The following is a 27851-nucleotide window of genomic DNA, read 5'->3' as shown; positions in this document are numbered from 1 at the left end:
AACTGCAAAACTAACCACTAACAAATTGATTTGCCATATTGTGTATCCAGCATTATTATCGAGAGACTCAGATATCCAGCATTAGAGAAAAAGTACTTATTAAATATTATTTGGTTGTAACAAAGAATTTATTTCATTTTTGTATTTAAATACAAAATATAAATTTTGATTTACATGCTAAAAATAATTATGAATTGATTGATATTGGTAGTTGCCTGATTTACCAAAATGTTACAAGATTTAAAATATATATGACTTAAGAATATATTGTTATTACTTCGCGACCTCCTCCCCGCACCATTAATACCTTTTCTAGACCCTCAGTAAGCACCTCTAAAAATTCCATATCTGTAAATACAAGAAAGCATAGTAAAACCGTATATAAAATATAGCGTGTATGGGCTGAGCTTTGTACACAGTGTTACGGCAGTGTAAAATTTTGATAATTTAAAAAGGATACAATTGCTTTCACGATCGATTTTAGATTCCCGCGGAGGTCCAGGTAAATTCATTATGACAAGTTGGGCATCTTGTGATTTATTTACAATAACCTCGTTTAGCTTAACTGCCGTGTGCATTCGGCGAACATTAATTTCATCACTAAAAAAAATATTAACAAATTAATATGCATTCTAATATTCATGAGAATAAATTAGTGACCATATATTAGTAAAAAAATAATGTATTTCAATATTTAAAACATATCTAAGAAGAGACAATTGTTGAATAGTTTTCAAAAACGTTAAATAACAAGTAAGGAAGGACTAAGTACGGGTATAACCGAACATTTTATACTCCTTTATACTCTTGCAACTGTATGGATCATATTCGGCTAAATACCTTTAGATGTTGGCAATATTAGAAAATGTAGCAAAAGGGTTCTATTTTATAGTTCGAAGTAATCGTGAAAGGATACAATGAAAGCGAAAATTCTACTAAGTTTTAAAATCGATTTTAACTATTTAAACCAATGCCACAGATTTTTAACATGCCACATACTAATTAAATCTAATCTGGATTATGGGAGTTAAGTCAGCTGGTTGTTCGAAAACTCTATTATTAGTTTTATAGGGGCTAGGTTGGATTTTCAACCGATTTTATCGATTTCAGCCTCAAAGCAGACTGTTATTACTTAAACACCCTTTTTCGTTTTTACTAGATATCTCACATATTGGATCATACATACTTTTATCAGGAAAACATTCTCTCCAAATTTCAATTATATATCTCACACAATGACCGACATTTTGGGTAAAAAGTCAAATAAAGGCACTGGGGTTCACATATTCGGTACCTAGGGGCTTAGGCAAATTCTGTTAGATTTGGAAAATTTTCGGTCATAAGATGTCAAAATTTTATCTAAATTAGTTGTTAATATGTATACTGGATATCGCACTTTTAGTGGGTTTTAGGAAAACCGTTATATGCGAAGTTGGCTGCGTTATCATTCCAGTTCGCCTACATATTTTCACACTATCGTTTGGCAGAGTTAAAAAGATTTGTGTTAATTTGGGTGATACAGCTTTATTTGTTTGGAAGAAACATTGTATATGTATATTAAACTAATTAAGGTCGGGACCATGGCCACTTTTAAAGATTTTTAAACCGCAAGTGCTCCTCTTTATTGTGATTGAGTTATTTGTCTCAATTTACGACTTAGTTATGACACTTTATAAGTCTTTGAGTAATGGTGTTTTATGAGCGTGGCAATGGCCCGATTACGTCCATCTGCAATACCAAACTACTTTTGGTGCTAATGAATCTGCCTATCAAGCTTCATTAATCTTTATTTTTACTCACGTTACAATTTAGACGAACGGACGGAAAGACAGTCACCAATATTTCAACTCGGCTTGTCATCCCGATCATTTATATACATATAACCCTATATCTATCTTGATTACTTTTAGGTAATACATACTCAGTTGCAAGAGTATAAAAAGAGCGACATTATACGTACGGTTTCAAGGTTGTGTTCGAATTTCCGCCTAAAATATTTTTTTCAGGCTTTTCGTCTTCACTTTGTCCTTTTTCTACAGTATGTAGTGTGGATCCATTATCCAATTTAGCATCTAGTGAGTCGGTTTCAGCCTCTTTTGACTTCGCTTTTTCATCCCCATCGGCCTCCTGTTAAATAAACAGAATTTCAGAAACTTCAACAACAGATATTATCTAAGATATACTCGTAAGTTAAACCTAAGAATTATAAACATACAACATTATTATGCAATTACTATGGCTCTACGGTATAAGAAACATTCAATTTTCTACAGTGAACGAAAGTGTTTATCGAAATATGAAAACTTAAATTGAATTTAAGTCGTATATTTTTCCAATAAAATAAAATAAAATATTTAAAAAACGTTTGCTTCATAATTCAATTATATACTGCTATGTTATAATACTATAGAACCTATTTATTCGTATTTCTTATATTCTTATAGTACGTTTTGTAGTCGTTAATGTCAAAATAATTTATTTATGTTTCAAGTCTTGTTAAAATTTTGATCATTTTGAAATTTTTACAGTTTTCTCTCGGAATAAATAATTATCAGCTAAGACCGAATGCAAAGCATAATAGAAATGGACTTGTGATACTTTATTAGACTTATAGTAAAATTCGTGCAAATATGTTTTCCCTTGTACACTACATATATTTAATAATTAAAATTTGGGAAGGCTTGGTGAACGCAGGGATTAAACTGATTTTATTGCTCTTGCCTTTTTCTGTAAAGAAGTCAAAATTTTACATATGATCTTACTATTATACATATGCGTAACGAATAATTATGTGTTAATGAACATGCCAAATAGATGAAAATGGTAAAGTGTTCTACGCTTACGTTTTCATGTTTTTCTTCTACATTAACGGTTGGATCTGCAAACCGAACTTTTGAAGAGGTCTTCGTTGCATCATGATGATGATCAACAATTGTCTGAACCTGCAATGTATCATGAATTGAAAGAAGATTAATTCATTCGAAAAATTTAATTTTAATTTGGCTATGCCAAACAATTTCCCCCTTCACGCTATCAGATTTGCATTTTATTATTGTACATTTTAGCGTGATGGGTGTACAACAAATAAAAAAAATCGTGAATTAACAAGAAAAACTTTATTGAGAAACAATTATAAAGAGCGGAAAGACTATATAAAATATACATTACTGCTATAAACTTAAATGTACCATATATGTACATACATATGTATATGCACATATTAAGTTCATAGATGCAACGTATTCCACTTATGCCTTTTAGAGAGTTTTTCTTGTTATTCATCGACATAAATGTGGTATGAGCTAAAACTAAGATGAATATTACGTGTTTTTTTTGGCTTAAGAGGGGGTTGGTGTAAAGAATTACAATTTGAATTTTCGTTTTTTATTTGAATTCATAATATCCAAGTCAATTGAAGCAGAATCGAAGAAGTTACGAGAATTTTTATACTTGTCTTATGAACTTTTATATCAGATTCTTTATGGTGCAAAACTTTAAGGCGTTTTCCCACGATTTCATAACTTCAAAACAAATGCACCGACCCCATAGAAGTTTTGAACACTATTTTACGTCATTTTGCAACTAACGCAGGAGAATTATTTCTAAATTTATTGACACTTTTTATTTTAAAATAACAAAGTAAAATAAGAAATTGAAATTGTAAAAACTTTTTGAGAATTATGTACAAAAGCGGAGCTATTATCTAACGAAGAAACTTTGTTTTTTTGACTTGCGATGATCCAGCACCAAGTTATGAGAAGCAACGGAGAGACTTTAAATGTGTTCTAACATAAAATTCACAAAACTATTCGGTTTATTAACTTTACTCCCATTATATCAACGTATACATATTTTACAGTTTTCAAATGGTAGGGAAATATTATACGAGTATGATGTAGAAGCATTGATTTTGTTCATATTATATAATTGCCTTTGTGAGTTAGTATTATATAAGCATGGCGGATGTCATTATTGTTCTGATAATCCTCTAATTGAATCAGCAGGAAAATAGATATGTAGCGGACATTTTTCGTAATTTGATGACAATGCATGAAACACATATGTATGTTGATACATATACTATATATATTCATATCATGAGGACATACATAGTGAAGATATTTTCACGATAATCAAAAACAGAGAAGCATAATGAATACAATTAAAAAATTGTAGTTTTTGAAATTTATTATGTATATATATGTACATACATACATATGTATTGGTTGTGTATTTTTGGATGCGGACAGTTCATTTAGTCGATATTGCTGGAATGTTTCGAAAGTACTCCCTACAATTATTAATGTACTTATGTGTGTATTTTAGTAATAATGTGAAATGAATGATGAAGGAAAATATAAAGACATTTTCAAATACTTTAGGTTATTTTCAGCCTTTACCAAAGGTAACTTATCATCCCCGGTGGTTTCCTTAAAATCCACTAGAGTCTGTACCTTTTTTTAAAACAGACAATATGTGAAACGTATTCAAGAATTTAGAAAGTTTTTGGATTAAACAAATGTCCAGGATCCTTTTTTCAAATGCTGTACTTACTATTTTAGAGTTTTCTTTTTTATTCAAACGCAGTTCCCTCAACATTTGGTTTCTCTGTTCCATCATCAATGTTCTCTCATATGTATATGCAGATATATCACTGTTCATCTAATCAAAAATTAGATTAACAAAAAAATCATTCAAATCATCGAAATTCACTTGGATGGGCTTACCATTTCCACAACCTCCACGTCGGCCTCAATTCGTAAGTGATATAGAAAAGTTTTTAAGTCTTTTTTCATCTGAATTGAATTATCCTCCATTTGTGCGACTGTAAAAATTCTCAATTTGCAGTTTCTCCAAGTACGATGCTGTTTCAACAGAAAAGGTAATAACATAAGGAGACCTCCATCATGTACAATCCACCAAATATCAATATTGCCTCCAATCTAACAAATATAATATAAAATTTGAATTCTTACAATATGGAATTATAATTCTGAATTGTTATAAATATGTATATCGGAATAGACCATTTAAATTAAAGATATTTATATTAATTAACTATGTACCATTTATATTAATTAACTAGGTATCAGAGTATTTGACTACTCTAATAAAAGCAAATAGGTGCATAATTGTTAAGGGGATATTTTAGTATAGCGGTCTGAATCTCGAGCGTTTTTTAGCAATTGGTAAAACATAAATAAGTAAAATTTAAAAAAGAAAGTTTAAAATGGTGCTGCACAAAAGTGTATATATTTTTTAAATTTCTAAACTGCAGTACCCCTTAATAATATGATACTTGACGTCATTGCATATAGTTCCGATCTTATCAGAATATCGATTATTAATGGCAGGTACATATAATGGCAACTGATTGGCCTTATATTTATTTTTAGACGATTTACTACACACTTACCTTATGATTAGATTCTGGGAAGAAATTTATTCCCTTTGGAACTAGTAGGGCCATATGGCAGGCAGCTACTGTTCGAACGGTTTGTATAAATGTTTTCCAACTTTGTTTACCCTCTTGTCTCCAACTATAGGGCCACCCAATTATAACTGTATTTGGCTTCATACCTCCAAGGCCTATTGTCTGAATTCTAAAATTAAAATTTTTATTGATTTTTTAATGTAAACCTGTTTATTTATAATAATAAAAGATATGTATATGTACTTACACAGAACTTAAACCCTCCCCTATATCTCGTGAAACCAATACATCACAGAAACCTTTCACTTTTTCATCGTCCATTAATTTTCTCAAAGCCGCTTTGGCATCCACAGCTCTATTTGTAATTTTATGATGATCACCCTGAATAACCGATACACATATTGTTAAGCCTTTCCCAGCTTTAAGTTGAGTTGCAAAAGCAAATATTTTTCTGTATTTCGGCATGAAGTTGTCATTGAATTTTGACAGCACTAAAATTTGTGGGCGCCAGTTTTTGGTGTGTGGTGGACCTTCCTCTAAGCGTAATAGCGAATATCTGGCAGCTGTTAATGCCATTCCTCTGATTCCATCTCCCCATTCTTTTTCGGCTCTATATATAAATAAATAGTACGTTGGTATGTAAACTACACAAAATATTTCATTTAAGGTAGAACCCAGTATTTTATACTCTCGCAATTTTCAACGATCGAAAACAAAGAAATGCTGCTATTATTAAAGCCAACTGGAAGTATGAAATTCGTGTAGTTGGTACATGGGTACTGTGACCCGATTTTATTGTGGTTTAGCATCCCAGTAATTTATTCCCAGAAAAATATGCTAAATTTCGTTAAGATAAGTCACATATTGATCGGTATATACAATATAAAGTCACCTTGAAGTTGGAAAATTTTTATATTAAATGTATTGGGGCTAGGAGACTTATTTCTTCGATTCAACCCATTTTTGACAGGAGATCACTCTACCATCAGAAAAATATGCTCTTCATATTTCAATAATATATCTCAAATATCGGTTTCTTTGGTTTTGAAAAACAACTGTCCGATTTCGACAATAGACACTTTTTGTGCAAATTTTAATTTTCAGAGCGCCGTCGGATTATTGATTTCGATTCTGAGATATTCAGCTCCTATGAGGCCCTTCTCTATCATATAGGATATTTATTTAGTAAGTTATGGCACTTTTAGTAGTATTCAACATAACTGTTATATGGGTAGTGGACAGGATTATTATCCGACTTTCTACCGTCGTAAGAGATGCCGAAAATATTTTCCCCTTAGTTGTGGCATTTTATAGATTTTCATTTAACGGCATTTCTGGTTGTGACATTGGTCCGGTTCTGCCCGTAAACAATACAGATTTTCTTAATGTTTAAAGTACAAAATTTCATTTCATATACGGACAGATAGATAGTCACTCGAATTTTAAGTCTTGCTATACTGATCATTTAAGTGTATATGTTAATTCGATTAAGATAGAAACAACCATTAGGTCAAAAAAATGTAGCGACATGGATCGAGAGTATAAGAAGCATGTACGTATATATTTGTGAACGTACTTACCCACGATATTCAATATATTTATATATAACTATTGCCATTCCCATCGCAATCAAGGCAAAGTACCACGATGTCATAAACATTATTGATATGCACAAAGTCAACCCAACTAATGACAATCCCCAATGATAAAATTTGAATCGTGGCCTCCAGTTTGGTGTTCGTAACAAAGTTTGTACAGCGCAAGCAAGATTCACAAATCCGTAACACATAAGGAAAAACATAGATAATAAAGGTGCCAGTAGATCAACGTTACCTGAAAATGATATATTTTATAGAAATTACTATATAGTTAATCCTAAAACCTACTTCTAAATTTAATTTTTGTTGCAGTCACATACCCAATAATATTCCGCACTGACATATAACAATTGTTAAAAGCAAGGCTCTTGTAGGTTCGCCACGTTTAGAAGAAACCGCAAACGGTGATAAAAATGGAATGATTTCATCTCTTGCTATGGCCTGTAGTAGACGAGGTGCCCCAGTTAAACTTTGTAATCCAGCACCAAGTGTCGATAAGAATGAGCCAACCAATATTACCCATTGATTTGGCCATGCTATATTTGCAACTACTAGTTTACCACCTATCGATTGTCCGAATCTATTTAGACAGTACGAGAGTGTTAATATAAATAACTATACATGTATGTACATATGTGTGTATATCTGTATTAATTACGTACTTGTCTCGTAAGAGAAGATTATCCACGGTTCCCGCAAATAACATGACACTTGATAAATATACAGTACTTGTTGTTAAAATAGCGCAAATAGTTCCTATCGGGATACTTTTTTGAGCATCCGCTAAATCTCCAGACCTATTAGATCCCGCCATTATGCCTACAAATATGTATAAATATAAATATTTAAATATTCTTCTACCTATCTGAATAAAGTGTTTACCTGTTACTGATGGGAAAAATATTCCAATAAGCAATGTAAACGAAGTCGTTATATCAGCCATTATCTGATTGTAAGTAGATGGTCCCATATTTTCAATATCAACTGTATTTTTGCCATAAGCTATAAGTTGACCTTTCTAAAAGAATTACAATTAATTATCGATTAAACATATACATATAAATTGCAAAATTATTTATAATGAGATATCTATGACCACAAATACGATATTTTGAGGAAACTTACTTCCAAAAATGATGGTAATAAGTTCTCATAGAACACGCCACTAGCAAGACCCTTGATACCTTTGACTTTGGTAACATTATTATCTGATTTATAAAAATAATAAGAAGAAGTTCTCAATGATAAAAATGAACACAACTTATTTAGTTTAGTTTATTTTTATAACGTACTTGTGTAATATTCATCACACCCATTATCATTGCAAAACAGGTCCGACAAGAGTGTATCACTTTTAGTACAATTATCTATGGGAATATCTTTAAGTAACCGCTTTCCAAGGACACACATACTGAAAATAATTTAGTTCGATAGAATTTCATAATTAAATTTGTATTTGTATTGGAGCCTTACTAAAGTTTTTCGTTTCCGTGAATATTGTCAAATATTCCAATATACACCGCTATTATAGAGAATATTACACATGCTAGAGCAACCGCTGCGAATTTATTTACAAACTTTACACCCAAAAACACAATCAAACCTAAAATATACATTTTTTTTTGTTTTATTTAAGAATTTTAAGGTACGAAATTAATTCTTAGTCACCCATAATAAGCAAAAGCAGTGTTCCGTAAACTCTGAAGTTATTATACATTGCATCTGGATCCTTGGTGAAATCGCCAAATATTGATGCCCACGGCGCCATATAAGTCTATGATATTGTGCCATTTTTAGTATTAAATATTTAACGAAATTTACTAATAAGTATTAATTACCAGTACGATTTCTACAGCACCCACAATGTACATAGCAGCTGCCAGCGTAGTTCCGGTATAAAATAACATTCCCACCGCGCCACCGAATTCTGGTCCCAACGATCTATTTTATTGATAAATATGTAATTTGAAAAATATATAAAACTTGTTACTCAATGATATTTAAAGTAAATGTAAAGTGTAATATCCATATTTTGAAGATTACCTCGAAATCATGAAATAGCTTCCACCGGCAGGCACCACTCCATTTGTAGCGATTGCTGACATGGAGATTGCTGTTAACATGGTCTATTGGATTTTGGGGAGGAAGAGCATTGTTATTATTGTTTTTTTTAATAAGAAAAAAGTGGATCATATTAAATCGGACTTATGAATCCGAAAACTAGGCCTATAGTTTCGTTACCACACATAATATTATATTAACACATTAAAACTCTTGTAGAAAACAAGTCATAGACAGATCACGATAACACAACGACAAGCTGTGTCCGCGATATCATTATCATTGCACTTTGTGACCAACTTAATCGGTTTAAAATTAGATGAAAAGTCGAAAATCATTATATCGGATATTGGGGCTAAGGTAGGTCTGGACTGATTACATTAGCTTTTGACATTACTGACAATATTTGGGACAAAATGTGCTAGAATAACGAAAATCATTATATTATATTTAGTGTAATGAAGCAGGGCATTCGTGGGTCAATTTCACCCATTTTTGTTACTACTATAGTACACCCAATCCGCCCATCTACAATATTAGTCTTCTTATACCATAATATGATATCGAGGTACACAGGTACCAAATTTTCTCAAAGTATCTTAAGTTTTACTCAACATATCTTAATAATTTATATATATGTAACTCTAAAATCTATCTCGACTAGTTTAACGTCTTACAAACAACCAACAAAAAATTATACTCTGTAGCAACGTGTTGCGGGAGTAAAAAATGGATGTCACTTTTAAAAAATATTGCGTAATAAGTATGTATAAATATGTTTTCAAACAGTTAAACGTATTCAAAACGTTAATGTATTTAATACAAAGAGTTTAGATTAGTTATTTCTAAAAACTTACCACGCAACAACATGTTAATACTATTAAAAATCCACATACTGCACCAGCGGTTCCCACTACCCACGTAAGTCGAATAAACAGGATAACACCAAAAATGTTTTGAATACATGGCAAGAAAACTCCGATTAATGTACCTTGAAAAAATTGATTATATGTTTTATGATTTTAAAATCCATATTTAAATGTTTAATTTAAAAGTTATTCATTGCACTATAATATACTCTTCTGGGTATTGGACCAACATACAACGAGTGCAATTAAAAGTGATGTTTTCAATAAGTTCAATTTCAAAAAGATTTTCGAAGACGAATATTTTGATGTTGGCTAACTCCGAGGTAGGAAAAATAATTTTTGTACTTGTGAACAAATCTCTCAACAAAATTGGTATGGCCTCATATCCAGAAAACAAGTCGTTTTTACCCTAATTTGTTATTCATCATTGTAATGAATATAATTTTTCTCAGTTTAATGCTGTATACATACAAAGCAAAGATATACATTCATATATACAAGCATATGTATGTACATACATATGAGAGAGTTACATTTTACTTATTATTTATATTAATATTGGCTGAACAGCAATGTTAAAGTTTGAGCAAGTGGCAAACTGTATTCATTACGAAATAACGAGAATATAAGAAAAGAAGAATGTACATATGCATATTCATACGTGAATGCAGGCTTTGCTGTAATTCTTCATATATCTAAATATGTAAGCACTACACCTCGAGTATATCAGAGATCGCAAGGAGGTAATAATAAAACAAAAGCGCTAATTAAGTAAACTAAAAGCTTAACTGTCATATTTAATCTTACCCATACGAGCTGCAGGTGCAGCCGTTTTCGAATCCGGGTCAGTTGCTGATGGTATGGTGTTTTCATAATTGGCGAGTGAAGATATAAATGTTGATACGTGTGGTCTGGTGTCCAATTCATCGTCATAAAGGTATAAGTTGGCATCGATGTTTGATTTCTCGTTATTTTTCTCTACTTGAGTATTATCGCAAGGATCTTAATGCAATATAAAAAAATAAAATTAGAATTCAAAGGATCAGCATTTGAAAAAATTTTAATAAAGTATTTGATGGTCAAATATACATATACATATGTGTATATAAATGTGCGCACATATGAATAAGTTCAAAATTATATAACAATAGGTCTAAACCCGCAGCTCCGTTCCCGTGAAATTTGTGGAGTAGTGTTATTTTATATATGAATTATTTTGACTTTTAACATAAAAAGATAAAAAGGAGCCTCTGTCCGTTCATTCTAAGCCACCTCCTCACCAATTTTCAGCCAAATCGGTTCAACCGTCCATTTTTATATACAAGTATAATATAATAACGAAGATTTATTATAAAATGCAAAGCTTCTAATACATATTCGAATTTCGTATTTTTTATTTATGAAACTAATTTAAATCAATAATATATTTTAAATTGATCTCTTGGGTCTACCAACTGATATAGACATAGAGTTGCATATGAGTGAATTTGTTTTCGCTATGTCTGTTGATCATCCATAGCGTATGTCGCTAATGGCCCAAATCGAAACATTTCCATACATACAAACTATTTTATTTAAATAGTTACATATTTATTTCTCTATACGTAATTAAAATACGATACAAGTAGGAAAAACGTTGAGCACATTTCATTTTACGATCTTATTCTATATTATACACCTATCAATTAATCACTTAATGTCTAATTTGGAGCCAGAACTATTTCGCATAACAACAATTTGTTTGTCTTTACGACACTAAATCTAAAAAAACCTTCCGATATTTGACAACCATCTAACTAAAAAGGATAAAACCGGTCCATAGGCGGTTCCTGGTCCTAATATGTCGAATATAAATTCTTTAATTTCTCCGGTTAATTTAGTTTTATAGATATCAGACAGCATGTTAGATATGTATGCTTACGCCACACTACAGCGGTGGGCAACGCATAGTATAATAAACAAGAACATTCCTGAATTTGTTAAAATCAACTCATTGGAATGAAAGGGACCAATTTTAGAAATTACGGAATATTTACAAATGGTAGGTGCGATATATGTGTGTGGTATATTTATTCTAGAAAACATATGTAAACAAATGTTAGACTTTTGGATTTTTAGAAATTAAAGCCAACATTTTTTAGAATTTAAAACCCCAATTATAATTATATTAATATACATATGTATATTAGAAAACTTCTCGTCCAAATCTGATCAAATTAATTTTTAACATTCGTGTGTTCGAAATATCCGACTATGATTACATATATGTACGGATAAATTTCTCTTTTATTTCAAAGGCATGAATTGCACAAGAGAGAATATGTTGCGTAAGGAATCATGCTCTATCATTTAAGGATTATCGCTGAGGCACGAATTGAGCCGTCGGCAATCACAGTTGTACAGTTGCATACGCATACACATCTCTTGGAAGTATTGTACCTACAAGCAAAGCAGATATCTGTGATATGATAATAAATATAGTAGGGAGAGCTTTTATGGAAGTTTGGCCATTAATGACCCTTCATTGGAAAATATCTGAGAATCGTTATTTTACATAATACAGTCATTTTCGAATCAAACCGATAGTGTTGTTTGACTACAACAAAGTACAATGAGTTCCACATTACTACTATTGTAAAATGTAATGTATGGTGAATGTATTTTATTATATTAAATTGAAAACAAAATCGTAAACTACCTACCTTTATTTTCCTTCTCACTATGGGTGCCGATTTCCATTTCCAAAGATTTATTTTGCACACTTTTAATAGACATTTTAGTTGGGACTTAACAAAATAATTTGTTACACTTTATTAACTGTCATTCTACGATTTCAAACACTATTTTTTTGCTTGGTTTATGAACTAACTGATTTGCTAAAGTTGGCTTAAGTCTTCACAATTACAGAAATAAGGATTCATGTCATGCATGCATATGTATGTATTCATATGTATTCTATTAGATATACACACATACATATGTACACATAAACTTAATTTACGTAAGTTGAGACACGAATATACAAATCAAAGTACACTGATACCTGTTCTTGATTTATGCTCGCACTATGATTAGTTTATAAACATATTAAATAAGTACTGGGTTTAACCTTTCAAATATCTTATTTTATAACAAATACTTATTATTCGAATATATGGTACCAAGGTGATTGTACCGTTAACGCTTTCTTAATCATTACTAATTTTCTAATTTTAAATAACTTCGAACTAAGCAAATATGAAATAAGTGTGTCTTCAATTACACACATACTCATTAAAAAACTCCCGTATACCGATTATTAACCAACGTACTGCACTTTATTTACATTTAGTTTATTCTTAACCTAATCCACCGTTAATTTTTTTGTTAGAGGTCTACTGAAGTACAATTTCTTATTTTTTGCACTCTTATGTAATTAGTTCAATATTTACATCAAATATAATGAAAATATCACAACACCATGGAAAATGGATCTAAGTTGACTATATTTAAATGAATTTAAGTTCTGAAAAATTCATAATGAAATTTCTATTAATTTCAATAACGGAGAAACTTAAATATTAAGAAGTTTCCCCGTCAAAGGGAAAATCTGTACACAGAGAATTCCTTTACAAATGCGAATCCTTGGAATGTGTATGCTGCGGAGCTTAAAGGTGCCAGGACCTGCGTATTGGAGAAGAACAATTGGTGATACATATGTAAAAGATGTCAAGTGAATCCACCACAGCATCCCTGGGCGACATTTGTCATATTAAAAGCTTTTTATAACAGTTTTATAAGGAGCTATTTTACGACCAAAAGCTTTTTAATTTTTACCTCTTCCAAACATTTGCGAGGAAACATACATATTTCACCTACATAAAATACTCAACACATTCATATATACATTCATACATATACATATGTATGTTTCTACACGTAAAATTGTATAAAGTCATCTGACCATTTCAAGGTAAGTTGGTATTGAAGTCTGCACGTGTATACATATAGTTAATTCGTGATGCCAACAGAAAGGATATATTTGTACTTACTTATGTATGTACGACTAGCTTTGAAAAAATAATTTAATCTTGGATATATTCAAATTATATGCACAAAAATAAGTATATATGCATGTACATATATTCACAATAATATGTAACAGTCAAAGGCTATAGAGAAATTTGTACAGATTCGATTGCAGTTACAAATATAACATTATATGTATGTTATTTTTTTATTTAGGGAAAATATGAATAAAGTAAACAATGCAAATACTATGTATTCTTATAAAAGTTAAAACAAAATCAATTAAAGTAATTACATAAAAATTAATATGTTCGCTATTAATTCTTCTTCTTCTTAATTGGCGTAGACACCGCTTACGCGATTATAGCCGAGTTAATTATTATATTAAAATAATCGCATTTTAAAACACCCGTTTTTTATACACAAAAAAATAAGGTTAGTGAAATGTAAATACCGAAAACACGAAATTTTCAATTACATAATCAATCAAACCGAGATCCACAAAGATCCATTTCGCAGGTAGCAGGTAGAAATAGTGTGTTTGTTGAAAAGTTTTTACACTGTAGATATCAGAAACAAAATTGAAATTGACTTACTCTTTTCTCCCAGAATAAAAACCCCGCAATGAGGACATACATATTTTATTATTGACAGTGCGTATACAAAAAATCACGTATTTACATTTTTTGTCTGTATTAGATATGTATGTCATACACTTATACTTGGACATAATAAATCATAGTGTTAGACCACCTTAATAAATACGTTAATGAGCATCATACAAATACTACTTATTACGTTACTTACCATGTATATCATTTAAAAGCTTTCCAGTTGCATTTTCATCAGCTGGATAAGGATCTGACTCTTCCTCAGCTTTAGATACTTTAAATCTCTCTGGCATTATCTTGTTCTAATACAATTTAAATAGAACAAAAAATGAATTAGAACAATTCATATCGATACCTTGCAGTGTAATATATATGTATGTATGTATTACATACATTTATGCCGAGTAAATTTGAATAATATTAATTTTAAGAAATATTTAAAATATTTACGTTAACTTTATATGTATACCAGGACTTAACGTAATAAATCTCATAATTTATATTCGCATAAACAGTAAAAGAGTAATACTATAGTTAAATACATATTATTGGGTGCAATTAGTATTAAGTTTATAAAATAACAAATACTCCCCCAACCGATTGATTCTTTTGTAAAGAAGTATGTATGATTATACTTATATATACGTGTGAACGACAAACATATGTACATATGTTCATATATACATACACATTTGTATGTATATTTTGTTGCATAAAGTTCATAATTTTGTGTTCTGTCTTACACATACTTATACGTACAAGCATATCAATATGGTATACTCGTACTTACTTCGCAATCCTATTGGACAATATTTCACTGGAAGTTTTCAAATACTTATACACATACCTTTCTTAATTCACTTCACTCAGTGGTAAGCCTACAATATAAGTTATTTAAACTATCGATGTTTTATAATAAAGAAACAACTTTTCAATTCTACGTTTAACAGAAAACTGATAATGCTGAGAAGCGCATGAGTAACACTAAAGAATTTTCTACTGTATATAATTTAAAATAATGGTATTCGTGACATTGGTTTCTTTTACATATTTGTTTATTGGTTTGTCCATTCCTGGATACTTATAAGTCAATATTAGAGTTAATTCTTAAAATCAATGATGGATAATATCTAGTTTAATAAACTACTGAGTAAACATTTAAGAAATATTCAGAAATTTGTTCAAACATAAATAAAATATACAAAGGAACTCACGATATTAACACTCTTTTTAGATATTCGAGATCTATTAAGTTAAGCTGGACTAATAGTTTAGCCAAAATTGTATAAGCACTTTTATATGAAACATGGTAAACAAATCAACTTATATATGTATGTATGTATATACATACATACATACATAGCACATGCACATGTGCATGATTATAAAAGTCTTACTTATTGAGATATATTTATATATATACATATGTATGTATGTACATATGTAAACCCATTTGATGAATACATACATTCAAACATTAGCATACATATAAGTACATACATTTAAGTGAATATAAGTATAAGCTAGTACGTTTAATAATATACATATGTATGTATGTACTTATATTCAAATACTCTAATAAGCCTCAGGTAATTATGTAAATATTAAATATGTATATTGTCCTTTTATTAAAATTATATAAGTATACATACACATGTATAACAACGAAACATATTAGTAATTATAAATTAAAAGTTTCTAAGGTAAATTTATACATACATATATGTAACTATTTCAATAAGTTGCCAAAAATAATTATATTATTATACGTATGCATAAAGAATTTGAATACTCTTTTATGTTTCTATTCAACACATGATAGTTCAAGATACATATGTATGTACATACATACATATATTAAAAAAGAAGTTGGTGCGAGGCACTTTCACCTTTGTTGGAATGGTATTCAATTAGGTCGATGTTTAGTTCTTATCAGAACAAAAATCTTTGAAATTAAAATGAATATACGCAGAAATCAATCTCAAATAAAAAATTGTTCAATGAACCAGATGAAAGGAGCACAATGCCAAAGTGTATCTAGCAGCAGTTTTTCTTTGGTTCTATATGTACAAGTAAATATCCCAAATAGCCACGGCTACCTGAAACTCCAATAGATTGAAAGAATTAGCGCCGAAACTAATGCATACACACTGTGTAACTCATAAGGACTTTGCGTAAGAAAGAGAACCGACCACATGTACACAAAAGTTTCGGTTAGAATAGTCGATTGGGCCTTAAGAAACTCATAGAAACTTTAACAGAAATCTCTGGTAGAGCTGTTGGGTAATTAACCGGTGACTTAGCCGGTAAATGATTTGCAAGCATAATTCTCATGAATGCTTATGAACTTTCTACAAAATTCATCAGGGAACTTAGTATCTGGAGAAGAGAAAAACATTTTATTCGTATGATCAATGGTTGTTCATTTTGGAATGAATTTGTTTATTTTCCGAAATGTGATTAAGTTCAAGAATAATAGAAGACACGATTGACAGATGTGAACAAGAATTACATAAAAAAAGCAAACGTCGAAAGTTAAACACATTTGTATTTGTTTCTACGTTACCTCCATATCGTCACCTGAAATGCAAAATAACGTATCATCAAAAAATTCGGAATTGAGTGTCTTATTGATTACGCTTCACTACTTCAAATTATATACATAATTTTAAATATGTTCAACATTTTCTGGTTCTGCGGTCATATATAAACCAGTTTTAACCAATATTAATATTTTGTTTCACTCATGTTCCATTTTATTCCGTGTTTCATTCATGCCACTGTAAATTTCTGAAAATGTTGTTACGTTAATTTGCATTTCAGGTGACGATATATTCTATAGCTTATGGCTACTTTCTTTGTATTCCATTAATTTTATGAATGTTTTTAATAATTTAAATAACAAAAATATTTAAGCTTCTCATGAATGCTTGTTGGCGCGGATTATTTGTATGTTATGTGATATTCCTATGAAAATAATTACATTTTTAGAAGTTTATAACATATTTTAGTAGAAAGTTTGCTGGCCAACTCATAAACCAAACCAATGCATAAAGAAGTGATGATTATGGTCATGATGCATTGGGCTAATGAGTTGAAATGTTAATTGTAGTTTCCGTGTTAATTATTTAAATATATTAAGTTTCACGTGGTCGCGACTTGCTGGATTGTGCCCAGGAACAAATACATATTGTGTTTTAATTCGTAATGGTCTATTCACAAAGAACTTTCCCCGCTTTGACAATTCATCCTGTACTCACACAAATGCGTACATCGAACTTTTCTGTCAAAATACATGTCTAAGTAAAGCGAAGCAAAAGTTCCATGTGAATTGAACAGAACGCACAGTGTTCAAAGTTAAATGATTTACAAAGAATTACCAGAGTTTAGACGGAGTGCTCAACATCAAAAATATTCCTAATAGTGAGCAACAAAAGCTTCGTGTGTAAACGCGGTCAACGCAGACAAATGTGGAAACATTTATATGAGTGTTCATATTTTCATTATTAAAAGTATGGCAATATTATTTTTACTTTTGGGTATACTGTTTTGAATACACCCTGTTGGTGCTAAAGAATTCTTTTTAAAGCAGGTCCCTTGCAATTAAGTGAGAAATAATTCCTTATGCGCAGTATTAAATTTGTCTAAAATCATTTATTGTTTTAGAGCTTTAATAATCAAGGTTAGTAAAACGTCCAACAGTTATCCGTTGAATATTATTTTCCTAAGGTAGAAATATGAAATTAGAAAACACGTGCTTGGGCGAAGCACAGAAGTTTGCATGGACGATATTTCCGGAGAATCAGTTAAAAAAATTAAAAAAACTTAGTTTAATTTCTAATGTGCATAATTGGCATTAGCAAATGTTACCAATTTGAAATAATAAATATTTTTTTTTCAGTTTTTTACAATATCGAAATGGATGTTCCAGCAGATAAAAATTGTGAAGTAGATTCTTGCAATGATTCTGATGAGGGAAGGAAAGACTCTGAAAACGCGAAAATGATGTATGAACCATATACTTAATAATGTATTTAAAGGAAATGCAAATTACATGTATCGCAAGGATACCTTGGATTATGCTTTTTTTTTTATAAATGTTTACTCTATCTCAAAAAAGTTTATCAAAAGTTACTATCATTTTATAATAATTTTTATTAAACGATTTGGCAGCGAAATTTTTCAGATATAAAAAAGTGCGATATGGTATCTAAATTTATAAAATTAATATTTTAGACCATTTGGATGCATGGGTGCTTTATTTCGGCGTCAGTTTTTACAAGAGATGGTGAAGAATTTACCGGCACCGATACAAAATAGGGTAGTTGCACTTAAAAATATACAACTTGAACACCTTAAACTGGAAGCTGAGTTCTTTGAAGAAGTTTATAAACTAGAACGAAAATACCAGGAAAAGTATCAGCCACTATTTGACAAAAGGAAAGATATTGTTACAGGTCAAGTAGAGCCTTCAGAACAAAAACCCCAATGGAAATCTGATGATTTGGAGGACTCTGAAACGTCACCTGAATTTCAAGATATGATTAAGTAAGAGAATATACCCTTTCAAAATTTAAAGCGCCAGCTTAACTTTGTATATTTCAGAAAAATAAGGGAAATACCCGAGGATACAAAAGGAATTCCAAATTTCTGGTATACGATATTTCGTAATACTGAGTTATTGGGAGATATGGTACAAGAACACGATGAACCTGTTCTAAAGAAATTAACGGATATCAAAATTAAATATGATGATGAGGTGGATGAAAAATAATATATGTATATTTTAAGCTTTAACGAATCGCCTATATTTTTAGCATTCCTATACCTTGGAATTTTATTTTGATAAAAATGAGTACTTCTCAAATGAAGTTCTTACCAAACAATATTTTTTAAAAGCTATGGTCGATGAAGAAAATCCATTCGGTTTTGAAGGACCAGAAATTTATAAGTGCAAGGTCTGCATCTATTTGTAGTTATTATTACTCGTATTGACGGTCTATTTTTAGGGTTGTAATATCAACTGGGAAAAGAAAATGAATCTTACCATAAAAACAATCAGAAAAAAACAAAAGCATAAGGAGCGCGGAACAGTCCGTAATATAGTGAAACAAGTACCCAATGACTCATTTTTCAATTTCTTCAACCCACCCGATGTTCCAGAAGATAAAGATGAAATGGATGAAGAAACTCAAGGGGTATGTTTTAACAAAGAAATATCTTAGCAAATGTTTATTTTATTAAGTAATTTTCTTCTATAGATTTTGGCAACAGACTTTGAAATAGGCCACTTCTTAAGAGCTAGAATCATTCCAAAAGCAATTCTTTATTACACCGGAGATATTATTGACGACGAAGATGACGATGACGGCGAGTATGATGATGATGGTGAAGATGACGATGAAGATGAGTCGGATGACGAAACGGTTGAAAAGGAAAAACGTATAAAATCAATAGATGATTGTAAAAACCAATAGCACTACGTTGGCATCTACTAACATTAAATTGCTCAAATTCGAAATTTATTTTTAGTAAGAATTTTGTAAATGAAGCTCTAAGCGCAGTTATGATTTATAAAAGTTATTTAGGCTACTTAATTTTCAATAACGGATGCGATAATGAATTTTATAGGTTGCCAAATTAGCGTTGCTTTCTTTCGAAAAGTTTACGTAGCAAACTATGCTTAAGCTACTCTATGAATAAAATATTGAAATATAAATCATTTATAAAATTTTCGAGTTAAAAATAATAAAAAAAAAGAATCTCGGGGCTAAAACCTTGCTAGATTTATTTTTCGTTCATTTTTTTAATGATTCAAAATTTAAATTATAAAGACACTATTATTTCGTTTGTAATTGTTTTTATTTTTCCGAATTTGGAATATAGGCATGCTATAGTACCTGATGTACTTAATTCTCATCTCCCATCTATTTTATCTGGAAATGTATGATTTAGCGTTTGAACACTCCAATATTTTTGAGGAATGATTCCGAATTGACTCCTTGGCCGAATAAAACTCCGGATCCATTCCAATTATGTAGACCCAACCGTCGGAGGGAATGGGAAATATATACGGTTTTTTGATCCAATAACTTGTATTTAATTTTCTTATATCGTTCATTTTTTTGTTTTTGTTCCATACAACAGAATGTTTGTAGAAACATGGTTCTTAAACAATTAACAATAGTTGGAAATTTTAGCATTACACATAAAGGTAATATTTATTTCGAATAATATAGACATGTAATTATTGATATGACCCTGGCATATCTTTATTGTAAGCTTGTATGTATGCCTCATGTAATTTTTGAACGAATTCGGTGTCATTTTGAATTAGAAAGTTAAACGCTTGTATTAATTGGGACTGAGTAAGAGGTTCTTTCCTAGGCGAACTTTTGCCTACATCTGATGGTTTGTCAAACATAGTGGGTAGCAACAAAGCTGGCTTTGTCGTCTTTGGAGGTTCTTTAACAAGAAGCTGGCGAAGACGTTCTTCTTCTGTAACTACTAAAGGAACACAAGAGCTTTGGAGCTTTACAGTTGGCTGACATAATTTTGTGGATGTATTACATGTACTTTCTATTCCCGAGAGGAAATCCAAATTTACTGCTGGGGTGCCTGGATTGTTCGATTTAGACTCTGTCATATCATATTTGCAGTTAGTATCAGACGACTGGATATCACCCCTAGGCGTTTTTGCGCGTTGTTGTTTTTCTAATTGTTCAACAGACAAAGAATTTGGTATAGCCCGATGCATAAAAGGCACTTCCGTAGACCGAGGCTTTGCAGCGGCAAAAAATTGTAGAACATTACAGGATGCAATTTTTTGTTGTGTGTTGTATTCCTGCTGAGCTTTCGAGAGCATTTTAAATATATTCACATTTTCATCTTTCACTTGGCTTTTTTCATCACTTTCATTTGAAAAAACTCGTACATCAACTTTTGGTACTAAGTTACCGACTATAGTGCCGATGCGATCACACTCTTCACTATTATAAAACCAAAAACCTCTGATCCGTGAACGTTCATTGCGATACAGTAAAAAAGGCGGCTGAGATTGGAGTTCCAAATGGCTTGTGATCGGCTCCACAAAGGAGGTGGTATTAATACGGTTATTTATAAAAATACTGTGAAACGGTTGCGCATTCCTGCTGTATATAAAAAAAGCTCCCTCAACATCAGTCTTCTCCCACTCGTTATGGTCTGCATTAAACGTGTAAAATGCAACATGCGACGAAGTATCAACAATATCTTTTGCGTACGGATCGACTTTCTTAATAGCCGCTAAGTTCATGCGCGCCTTACTACTTTCATCGAGACTCATTTTCGTTACTCTTAAATTTCAATAACACGTAAATGCCACAGTATATTAATAATTTTACGTCAACAAAGTCAGCATTCAACAAGGTGTTCTACATAACAAATTAAATTGAAAGGAGGTGTTCGGAAATTATTGTGTAGCACAGGGTGCTCCAGAGTAATCCTATATAAGTGGAAATTCTGAATAATATGGCTGTCGCAACGATCACTTAATGTCTGAAGTTGTTGTTGCGAATAACAACCAATATAAAAATGTTTACATCTTTACATGTTTTTATTCTTTTTTGTGGGTAAAATTTAGAATAGCATCCCCGGATTTCGGGGATAAAATGGGTATCACTGGAAAGGTGACGTTCTCCAGATCACGAAAATATATATATACATATGTATATGTTTCTGTATATTAATTTTTTTTTTAATAAATGTTGTAAATAAAGCTTTATTTTAATTATTTTATTTTAGTTAAATCCTCTGCATTTGCACAATAAGAAAAGGGTTACCATGGTAATTTTTTTTCCGCGCAGCGCTTCTAAAATGATACCCATTTTATTCCCGAAATCCGGGGATGCTATTCTAAATCCCAGAACACTGAACTTTAAGTAGCCATAAGAATACTACTCAAACGAGAGTGATATAACCAGAGATAACAACAACTATTAATGACATATTTTGGGATCCCGACATACATACATATGTAAATGACGTCATAAAAGGAAAGAAAATGCGAAAATTCCATTTATTAAAAAATTTGTACACAAATTAATTATTTTTTAAAATGAAGGAGGATAGAAACGTGTTTGAAACAATTACATATAGAGGAACTCAATCATTGAAAAGAAGTTATATATCTCAATTTTAACTTCTATTTGGATAGCAATATGAAATTGTTTTAATTTAAAATTATGTTGAAGATAAATAAAAAATATTTATTAAATGATCTAAATATATTCCTGGTAGAAGTTATGCAAAAACTTTACTGTGCATTCATACAAGTACCTTATAAACTGTATGTTGCTCATACGACGTGGCACTTTATGAATGTCCATTTGATGTATGTATAACTTCAACTGCGTATAACTCCTACTTCCTATCTCCAAAGCAAATAAACTTACAACTATGAAAAGATCATAAAATTTAGCGCTCTGCAAAAAGGTGTTATTGGTTATTTCCATAAAAACCCTTGTACCACGATAAAAACATTCCATGCATCCTTACCATTGCGTATAACTTTTAAAGGAATGTTAAAAAAAAACAATCAGTCTCTTTTTGTAGAGCGTAATATCCTGTTTTAAAACTTGTAGGCCTAAGGTTTAATGCAAGAGATAAAAACCTCATATTACTTACAAGGGAATAGTATGATGACTCAGGAACCTTTTCACTTAGGAAATTTCTTTTTAAGACAAAAATTGAAATTTCAAGGGGCGCCAGCAAAAAAATTGTCTTGGGAAATAACGGACAGCTCTGAATGCCATTCTTATTTCACTCAACGGTCCGCAAAGATCCCGATTTATATAATATATGTATTTACATTTTCTATACATTTCATACACAACTATACATATACATATGTATACTTATGCATATATTATAAAGTGTATAAATATTTCTTTACATACAAAGCTTTGATGGATGGAAATTAGGCTCAGTCGGTCTAAAATTGTTTATTTAATATATCAGAGATAGTAGATCATCAATTTTGTTTTAATATTCCGAAACGACATTAATTTCTTTTTCTTCTACTATGAAAAGACACTATATCTTTTTTTAATTATAAACTTTTTTGCAAAGCAATGCTTTTATTTTTAGCTCTAGTATTCAATGTAGCATGTAGGATGTTTATGTATGTAGACAAAACTTTGGTTATTTACAGAATAGAGTATTTAATGTTACTTTATATTTTTGTAGGCATCATTGAACACTAATCTAACATTGATAAAACATACATATGTATTTATATGTTTTAGTTTTTGCAGGTGTCTCACTTTTATATATACTCTATAACTGTATCTAAAAATTTAAATGGTCCAAAACAATCTAGAGTATTAAATCAATTGATTCAGAGTGCTGAAAGAGGCGGAAGTCTTGTCGATTTCATCAAAATTTTTTTTTATCTTGTTGCTATTCCAGCTGTCTTCCTCTAGAAAAGGCACATTTTCGTGTGTAGCATACATGTACCACAAGAGTTTTTTTAAATCACATTTCGGTGGCACGCATCTGTTCTGTATGATAGTTAAAATATTTTCGAAAGAGTTTGGTAAGAGGCATCGCCGGATCCTGTTGTCCAAATCCATAAGCATCCTAAGTTATTAAAAAAGGGGACTTTTTTTATTTATTTATTGAAAATCAATATATAACAGAAACTAAAATATTTTTTAATTTACTTAACTATAAAAACTTGCCATGATGAGTGGAAAATTAGAAATTAATAATTTTTGTCATTTGCTGTTAGCATCTTTTATAGTTTTAAAAATTAACTCAGGAAGTTTTCATTAAACACTTAGTAACATTAAAACTTACCAATGTTGGTTATATTATATGTATGTATTTTTGTACATAAAATATTCGGAATCAATTTTTAGATATTCCCATTTCCTATGATAGTTCTGGATATATAATATATACATTTATAAACAAGCCATTATTGAAGAAATGTCATCTTCTTTTGTTATAATTTACAAAAAGTTCTGAACATAGAAAAGGCACACAAAAATATTTACGCAGTGTTATTATAAACAACGATTATATTTTATTGCATAAATATACGTACACATACATATACAAATTCCATATATGAGAAATAACCATTGAAATATGTCACTACTTCAAAGTTTACAAATTTACCTTACGTATATATTGTCCAGATTCATGTCTTTAAAGTCAGCTTTGTAGAGAAAAAACATTAACATTATTGGTAAGTGCATGCACTTATGAACAAATAAATTTTACAGACAAACTTATTCTCAGCAATTCTTAAGATATAAAATTAATTAAATATTTAAAAGTCGAATTTTTCGCTTCTTTTTATTAAATGTCCACCACCAATACTATCTAAAGTTCTCTTGGGATGGGAGTCGAATTTTTCATAGTTCACTCTGTCAATATTTCTAAGTCGAAGAAGTACAGCCAGTGCTTTTTTTGAAATACTTAAATAATTACGGCAATTGAATTTCGTATAGTTATCTTCGTCTGGTAATGTCAAAAGTAGATAAATTAGTTGGCCAAATAAATTGAAGTTGTCTGTTCGATAGTCGTGGTCGTTGCACAGTTCATCTAAGAGTGGAGAAAACTTTTTATTAAAATGAAATGAGTCGAATCCATAAAATTCAATGAAACGCAAAATTAATTATAAAAAATGTTATAGAATAACTCGTTAATAATCATGATATATGCTTCAAGATTACGTAGTTGTTAGTACAGTTACCTTTCAAAGCCGGATAATTATCATTATACGTTGTTGAGACCTATAATAAAAATAATATGTTATTAAAACGGTTACAATTCACTGATTGATATGTTTTTGCAATCGATCTATACATATGTATATTACAATATAATCTCTTAAGCAACAAGTAATATATGTATGTATGTATATAAGCCGCTAATTTTAAAGGTTTTATTTGCGCCCAGATATTATATAAACGATGTAGATGTGTGAATATACGAACATGCAAATGTTAACATAAAATATATCTCTATTTTAATTTTTTCCATGTTTTAATACCAAAGTTTACATTGCGCTGAAGCCAAAAAGTTGTTAAACCACAAGGCTGTGATGTCTTCAGATAAAATTTAGTAAAATTTACATTAATACTAATTTTCTGAGTAATGTTAATATACCACAAATGTCGCATAAGAGCATTACTTACATATATGTAAAACTTGAAATAAAAACTTGACGAATAAGAACTAATAGGATTTTTTGAGTATCGTTATTATATTCGCTTCATGGTCTTCTATATAAATTTATTGCTTACCTTTGATGGCATAGCCATTGTAGCTACAACACAAACGGCTAAAGATAATATGGAAATAATTTTCATTGTAGTAAAATATAAAATATTTATTGTTACAAAGTTTTAGTCCCAACTCTTCTTACTTTTCAACTTTAACTGCCTGTTAGCTGTATCCTGCTGTCTTATTTATACCGGAATATTAATTTCTAAATAAAGGGTGTCATCCAATATATTTGAAAGAATAAAGAGTCAGAGTTGAGATTTGAAGAGGATTATATATTAAGTACTTCCTGACCTTAACAACATTCAATACCATGGCACGCGACATATCTTTCATTTATGACAGATTGCTGATATTTAAAAACAAATCTTTGAATGTAAAAATGATACAAATATGTTTCACTTCAATTTGTTTACGAGTTTATTCTCATTTAAAAACTTTTTGTTGCGAAGTTCTTTCTAATAACAGATTCTCTTTAAACATTTTTTGATAATTTACCCTGTATTATTAACTTTTATTTACATATCTATTGCTATGGTAACCGATGACTTGAAGCTAAGTTCTTTTGGTTGAATTCATATGTACACACTTTAATGATAACAGAATGAAGTTATGATACCACAAATTATACAACCATATGTTAAAAAACTAAATATAAAATATATTACGGTTTTATCAATTATACGTACAAATGTCTTTATATGTATGTAAATCTAAATTAAATTTCTTTCAGCATACATATGTACACCTAGTACATAGAATCATTTATAAATAATTTTAATGACATTAGCTTAATAGATTTTAATGAAATTAAAATTAAATCTCACTTCATATTTTGGAATGCTCACAAGAAATCTATATTCTATCTCTTGAGTAGAATCAGGGTTGTGGACAAAATGGTAGTAAAACCTTTTTTAAGAACTGTTATGTAACATATTCATTAAGTAAGCTAAATCAATCGTAAGAAATTGTGTGGAACTAACTCATTAACCGAAGGTGATGAAAGATCACACGTACTCAAGAATTTCGTTCAAATGACATATTTTTATTGTATGGGATTTAAAGACTTAAATAGTTATAATATAATTAAATAAGGTCACTGTTTATAAAGTGGAGAGAAACTTGACTGTATTTCTCCTATCATTTATTCATTAAAGCCAAAACAACAAATTCGTTTATTAAAATATTTAAAATTTTACGCAGCGAGCATTGTGTTCAAATCGAAGGTGAGGATTGTACGTAAGGTTCTCTCTCCTATACGTTGCATTAATTGATTATTTTAAAAACGTTTAAAATTCATTTAAGATATGGTATATCCAATAAAATACTAAATAAATCAAAGTTTTATATTCGATTTACACATGTCGGGAAACGTCTGACTTTCACACCTAAGCAATTATTATTTTCGGATAAGAGATGTGATGGCTTGTGAGATTGCATGTCACAGAAACATCAGCGATATAAAGAAAGTATTGTTGTGATGTTATAGTCTTGAGTCTGAATCTCCATAGTACCGCATATACTTTATATTTATTTTGTACTCAGAGAGATTAATTCCGTGTCCGCGATAATGAGAATGATCACTGAAATGAAATTTAACGGATATTAAGCACAGTTTGAAAATGTGAAACTTTTAAGCAGTACCACAATATCCAATGATTTTTTTATAACCAATACTTATAAGCCAATAATTTTTATTAAAGCGCTTAAATATATGTAACTACACATATACATATTTTATACAAATTTTTATCAATCCAATCAAGGTGAATAGATACGAATACATGAACATAGTTTTACGTATAAATTAAATATTTCAGCGAAATTGTGAAGAAGGTTTCCGTTTCCTGGGTTAATCTAGAAGCCAATATTTCTCTAACTAGTTTGACGACCTCATATCATGTAAAATATATTCATCCAGTACATTTTACTATCCAACGATATTTTAACACTGTTGTTAAAATTCGTTGTTTTCATGATATCGTCTAAAAGGTAG

At 30.3% G+C, this 27851-nt stretch overlaps 4 protein-coding genes across 11 annotated transcripts; 1 reads left to right on the top strand and 3 right to left on the bottom strand.

Annotated features, from left to right (window-relative positions):
- Window positions 1–104: 104 nt before the first annotated feature.
- Window positions 105–15585, bottom strand: LOC105228157 (solute carrier family 12 member 6). 6 transcript variants are annotated; one of them, XM_011207844.4, is made up of 23 exons: window positions 15429–15585; window positions 14778–14883; window positions 10770–10964; window positions 9951–10084; window positions 9076–9158; window positions 8871–8973; window positions 8701–8806; window positions 8506–8635; window positions 8325–8443; window positions 8158–8240; window positions 7915–8050; window positions 7695–7851; window positions 7353–7612; window positions 7015–7267; window positions 5682–6044; window positions 5417–5603; window positions 4728–4943; window positions 4555–4662; window positions 4401–4454; window positions 2844–2942; window positions 1961–2127; window positions 461–600; window positions 105–348 (listed from the first exon to the last, which is right to left on the bottom strand). In XM_011207844.4, exons 2-23 carry the CDS (start codon window positions 14872–14874, stop codon window positions 257–259), a joined length of 3282 nt encoding a protein of 1093 aa, XP_011206146.1. In that variant the 5' UTR covers window positions 14875–14883; window positions 15429–15585; the 3' UTR covers window positions 105–256. The 6 variants fall into 6 exon arrangements, with proteins under 6 accessions (XP_011206146.1, XP_049317159.1, XP_049317160.1 ...); XM_049461202.1 differs by lacking the exon at window positions 15429–15585 and adding an exon at window positions 15372–15390; XM_049461203.1 differs by lacking the exons at window positions 14778–14883; window positions 15429–15585 and adding exons at window positions 12665–12855; window positions 13394–13519.
- A 2521-nt stretch (window positions 15586–18106) lies between these two features.
- On the top strand, window positions 18107–20367 carry LOC105228156 (nucleosome assembly protein 1-like 1). Its single transcript, XM_011207843.4, has 7 exons — window positions 18107–18263; window positions 18483–18588; window positions 18818–19129; window positions 19187–19340; window positions 19399–19539; window positions 19591–19779; window positions 19843–20367. Exons 2-7 carry the CDS (start codon window positions 18500–18502, stop codon window positions 20056–20058), a joined length of 1101 nt encoding a protein of 366 aa, XP_011206145.2. The 5' UTR covers window positions 18107–18263; window positions 18483–18499; the 3' UTR covers window positions 20059–20367.
- On the bottom strand, window positions 20344–22010 carry Dcp1b (mRNA-decapping enzyme 1B). The gene has a single exon (XM_011207842.4). The coding sequence runs from the start codon at window positions 21903–21905 to the stop codon at window positions 20829–20831; it is 1077 nt and encodes a 358-aa protein (XP_011206144.1). The 5' UTR covers window positions 21906–22010; the 3' UTR covers window positions 20344–20828.
- A 1706-nt stretch (window positions 22011–23716) lies between these two features.
- Window positions 23717–26030, bottom strand: LOC105228153 (uncharacterized). 3 transcript variants are annotated; one of them, XM_011207840.4, is made up of 4 exons: window positions 25876–26030; window positions 25323–25362; window positions 24743–24782; window positions 23717–24199 (listed from the first exon to the last, which is right to left on the bottom strand). In XM_011207840.4, exons 1-4 carry the CDS (start codon window positions 25939–25941, stop codon window positions 23944–23946), a joined length of 402 nt encoding a protein of 133 aa, XP_011206142.1. In that variant the 5' UTR covers window positions 25942–26030; the 3' UTR covers window positions 23717–23943. The 3 variants fall into 3 exon arrangements, 2 of the variants coding, with proteins under 2 accessions (XP_011206142.1, XP_011206143.1); XR_007423472.1 differs by having other exon boundaries at window positions 24091–24199; window positions 24743–25171; window positions 25876–25979; XM_011207841.4 differs by lacking the exon at window positions 23717–24199 and having other exon boundaries at window positions 24614–25171.
- Between the last annotated feature and the right edge of the window lie 1821 nt (window positions 26031–27851).

Source organism: Bactrocera dorsalis, unplaced genomic scaffold (genome assembly GCF_023373825.1).
Source record: "Bactrocera dorsalis isolate Fly_Bdor unplaced genomic scaffold, ASM2337382v1 BdCtg012, whole genome shotgun sequence".
NCBI classification, from domain to species: domain Eukaryota; kingdom Metazoa; phylum Arthropoda; class Insecta; order Diptera; family Tephritidae; genus Bactrocera; species Bactrocera dorsalis.
This window is presented reverse-complemented; position numbering and strand designations above follow the sequence as displayed.

Bases quoted from the DNA above. Each gene is read 5' to 3' on its own strand.
- LOC105228157 (XM_011207844.4), bottom strand. From the start codon at position 14,874: ATGCCAGAGAGATTTAAAGTATCTAAAGCTGAGGAAGAGTCAGATCCT. The intron at 4,944-5,416 runs GTAAGTGTGTAG...TATATTTGTTAG, and splicing joins TCCCAGAATCTAATCATAAG to ATTGGAGGCAATATTGATAT. The intron at 601-1,960 runs GTACGTATAATG...TATTTTTTTTAG, and splicing joins TCGAACACAACCTTGAAACC to TGATGAAATTAATGTTCGCC.
- LOC105228156 (XM_011207843.4), top strand. From the start codon at position 18,500: ATGGATGTTCCAGCAGATAAAAATTGTGAAGTAGATTCTTGCAATGAT. The intron at 19,341-19,398 runs GTGGATGAAAAA...CTATATTTTTAG, and splicing joins AAATTAAATATGATGATGAG to CATTCCTATACCTTGGAATT. The intron at 19,780-19,842 runs GTATGTTTTAAC...TTTCTTCTATAG, and splicing joins TGGATGAAGAAACTCAAGGG to ATTTTGGCAACAGACTTTGA.
- Dcp1b (XM_011207842.4), bottom strand. From the start codon at position 21,905: ATGAGTCTCGATGAAAGTAGTAAGGCGCGCATGAACTTAGCGGCTATT.
- LOC105228153 (XM_011207840.4), bottom strand. From the start codon at position 25,941: ATGAAAATTATTTCCATATTATCTTTAGCCGTTTGTGTTGTAGCTACA. The intron at 25,363-25,875 runs GTAAGCAATAAA...TTTTTATTATAG, and splicing joins CAATGGCTATGCCATCAAAG to GTCTCAACAACGTATAATGA. The intron at 24,200-24,742 runs GTAAATTTGTAA...TTAATAACTTAG, and splicing joins CTGGACAATATATACGTAAG to GATGCTTATGGATTTGGACA.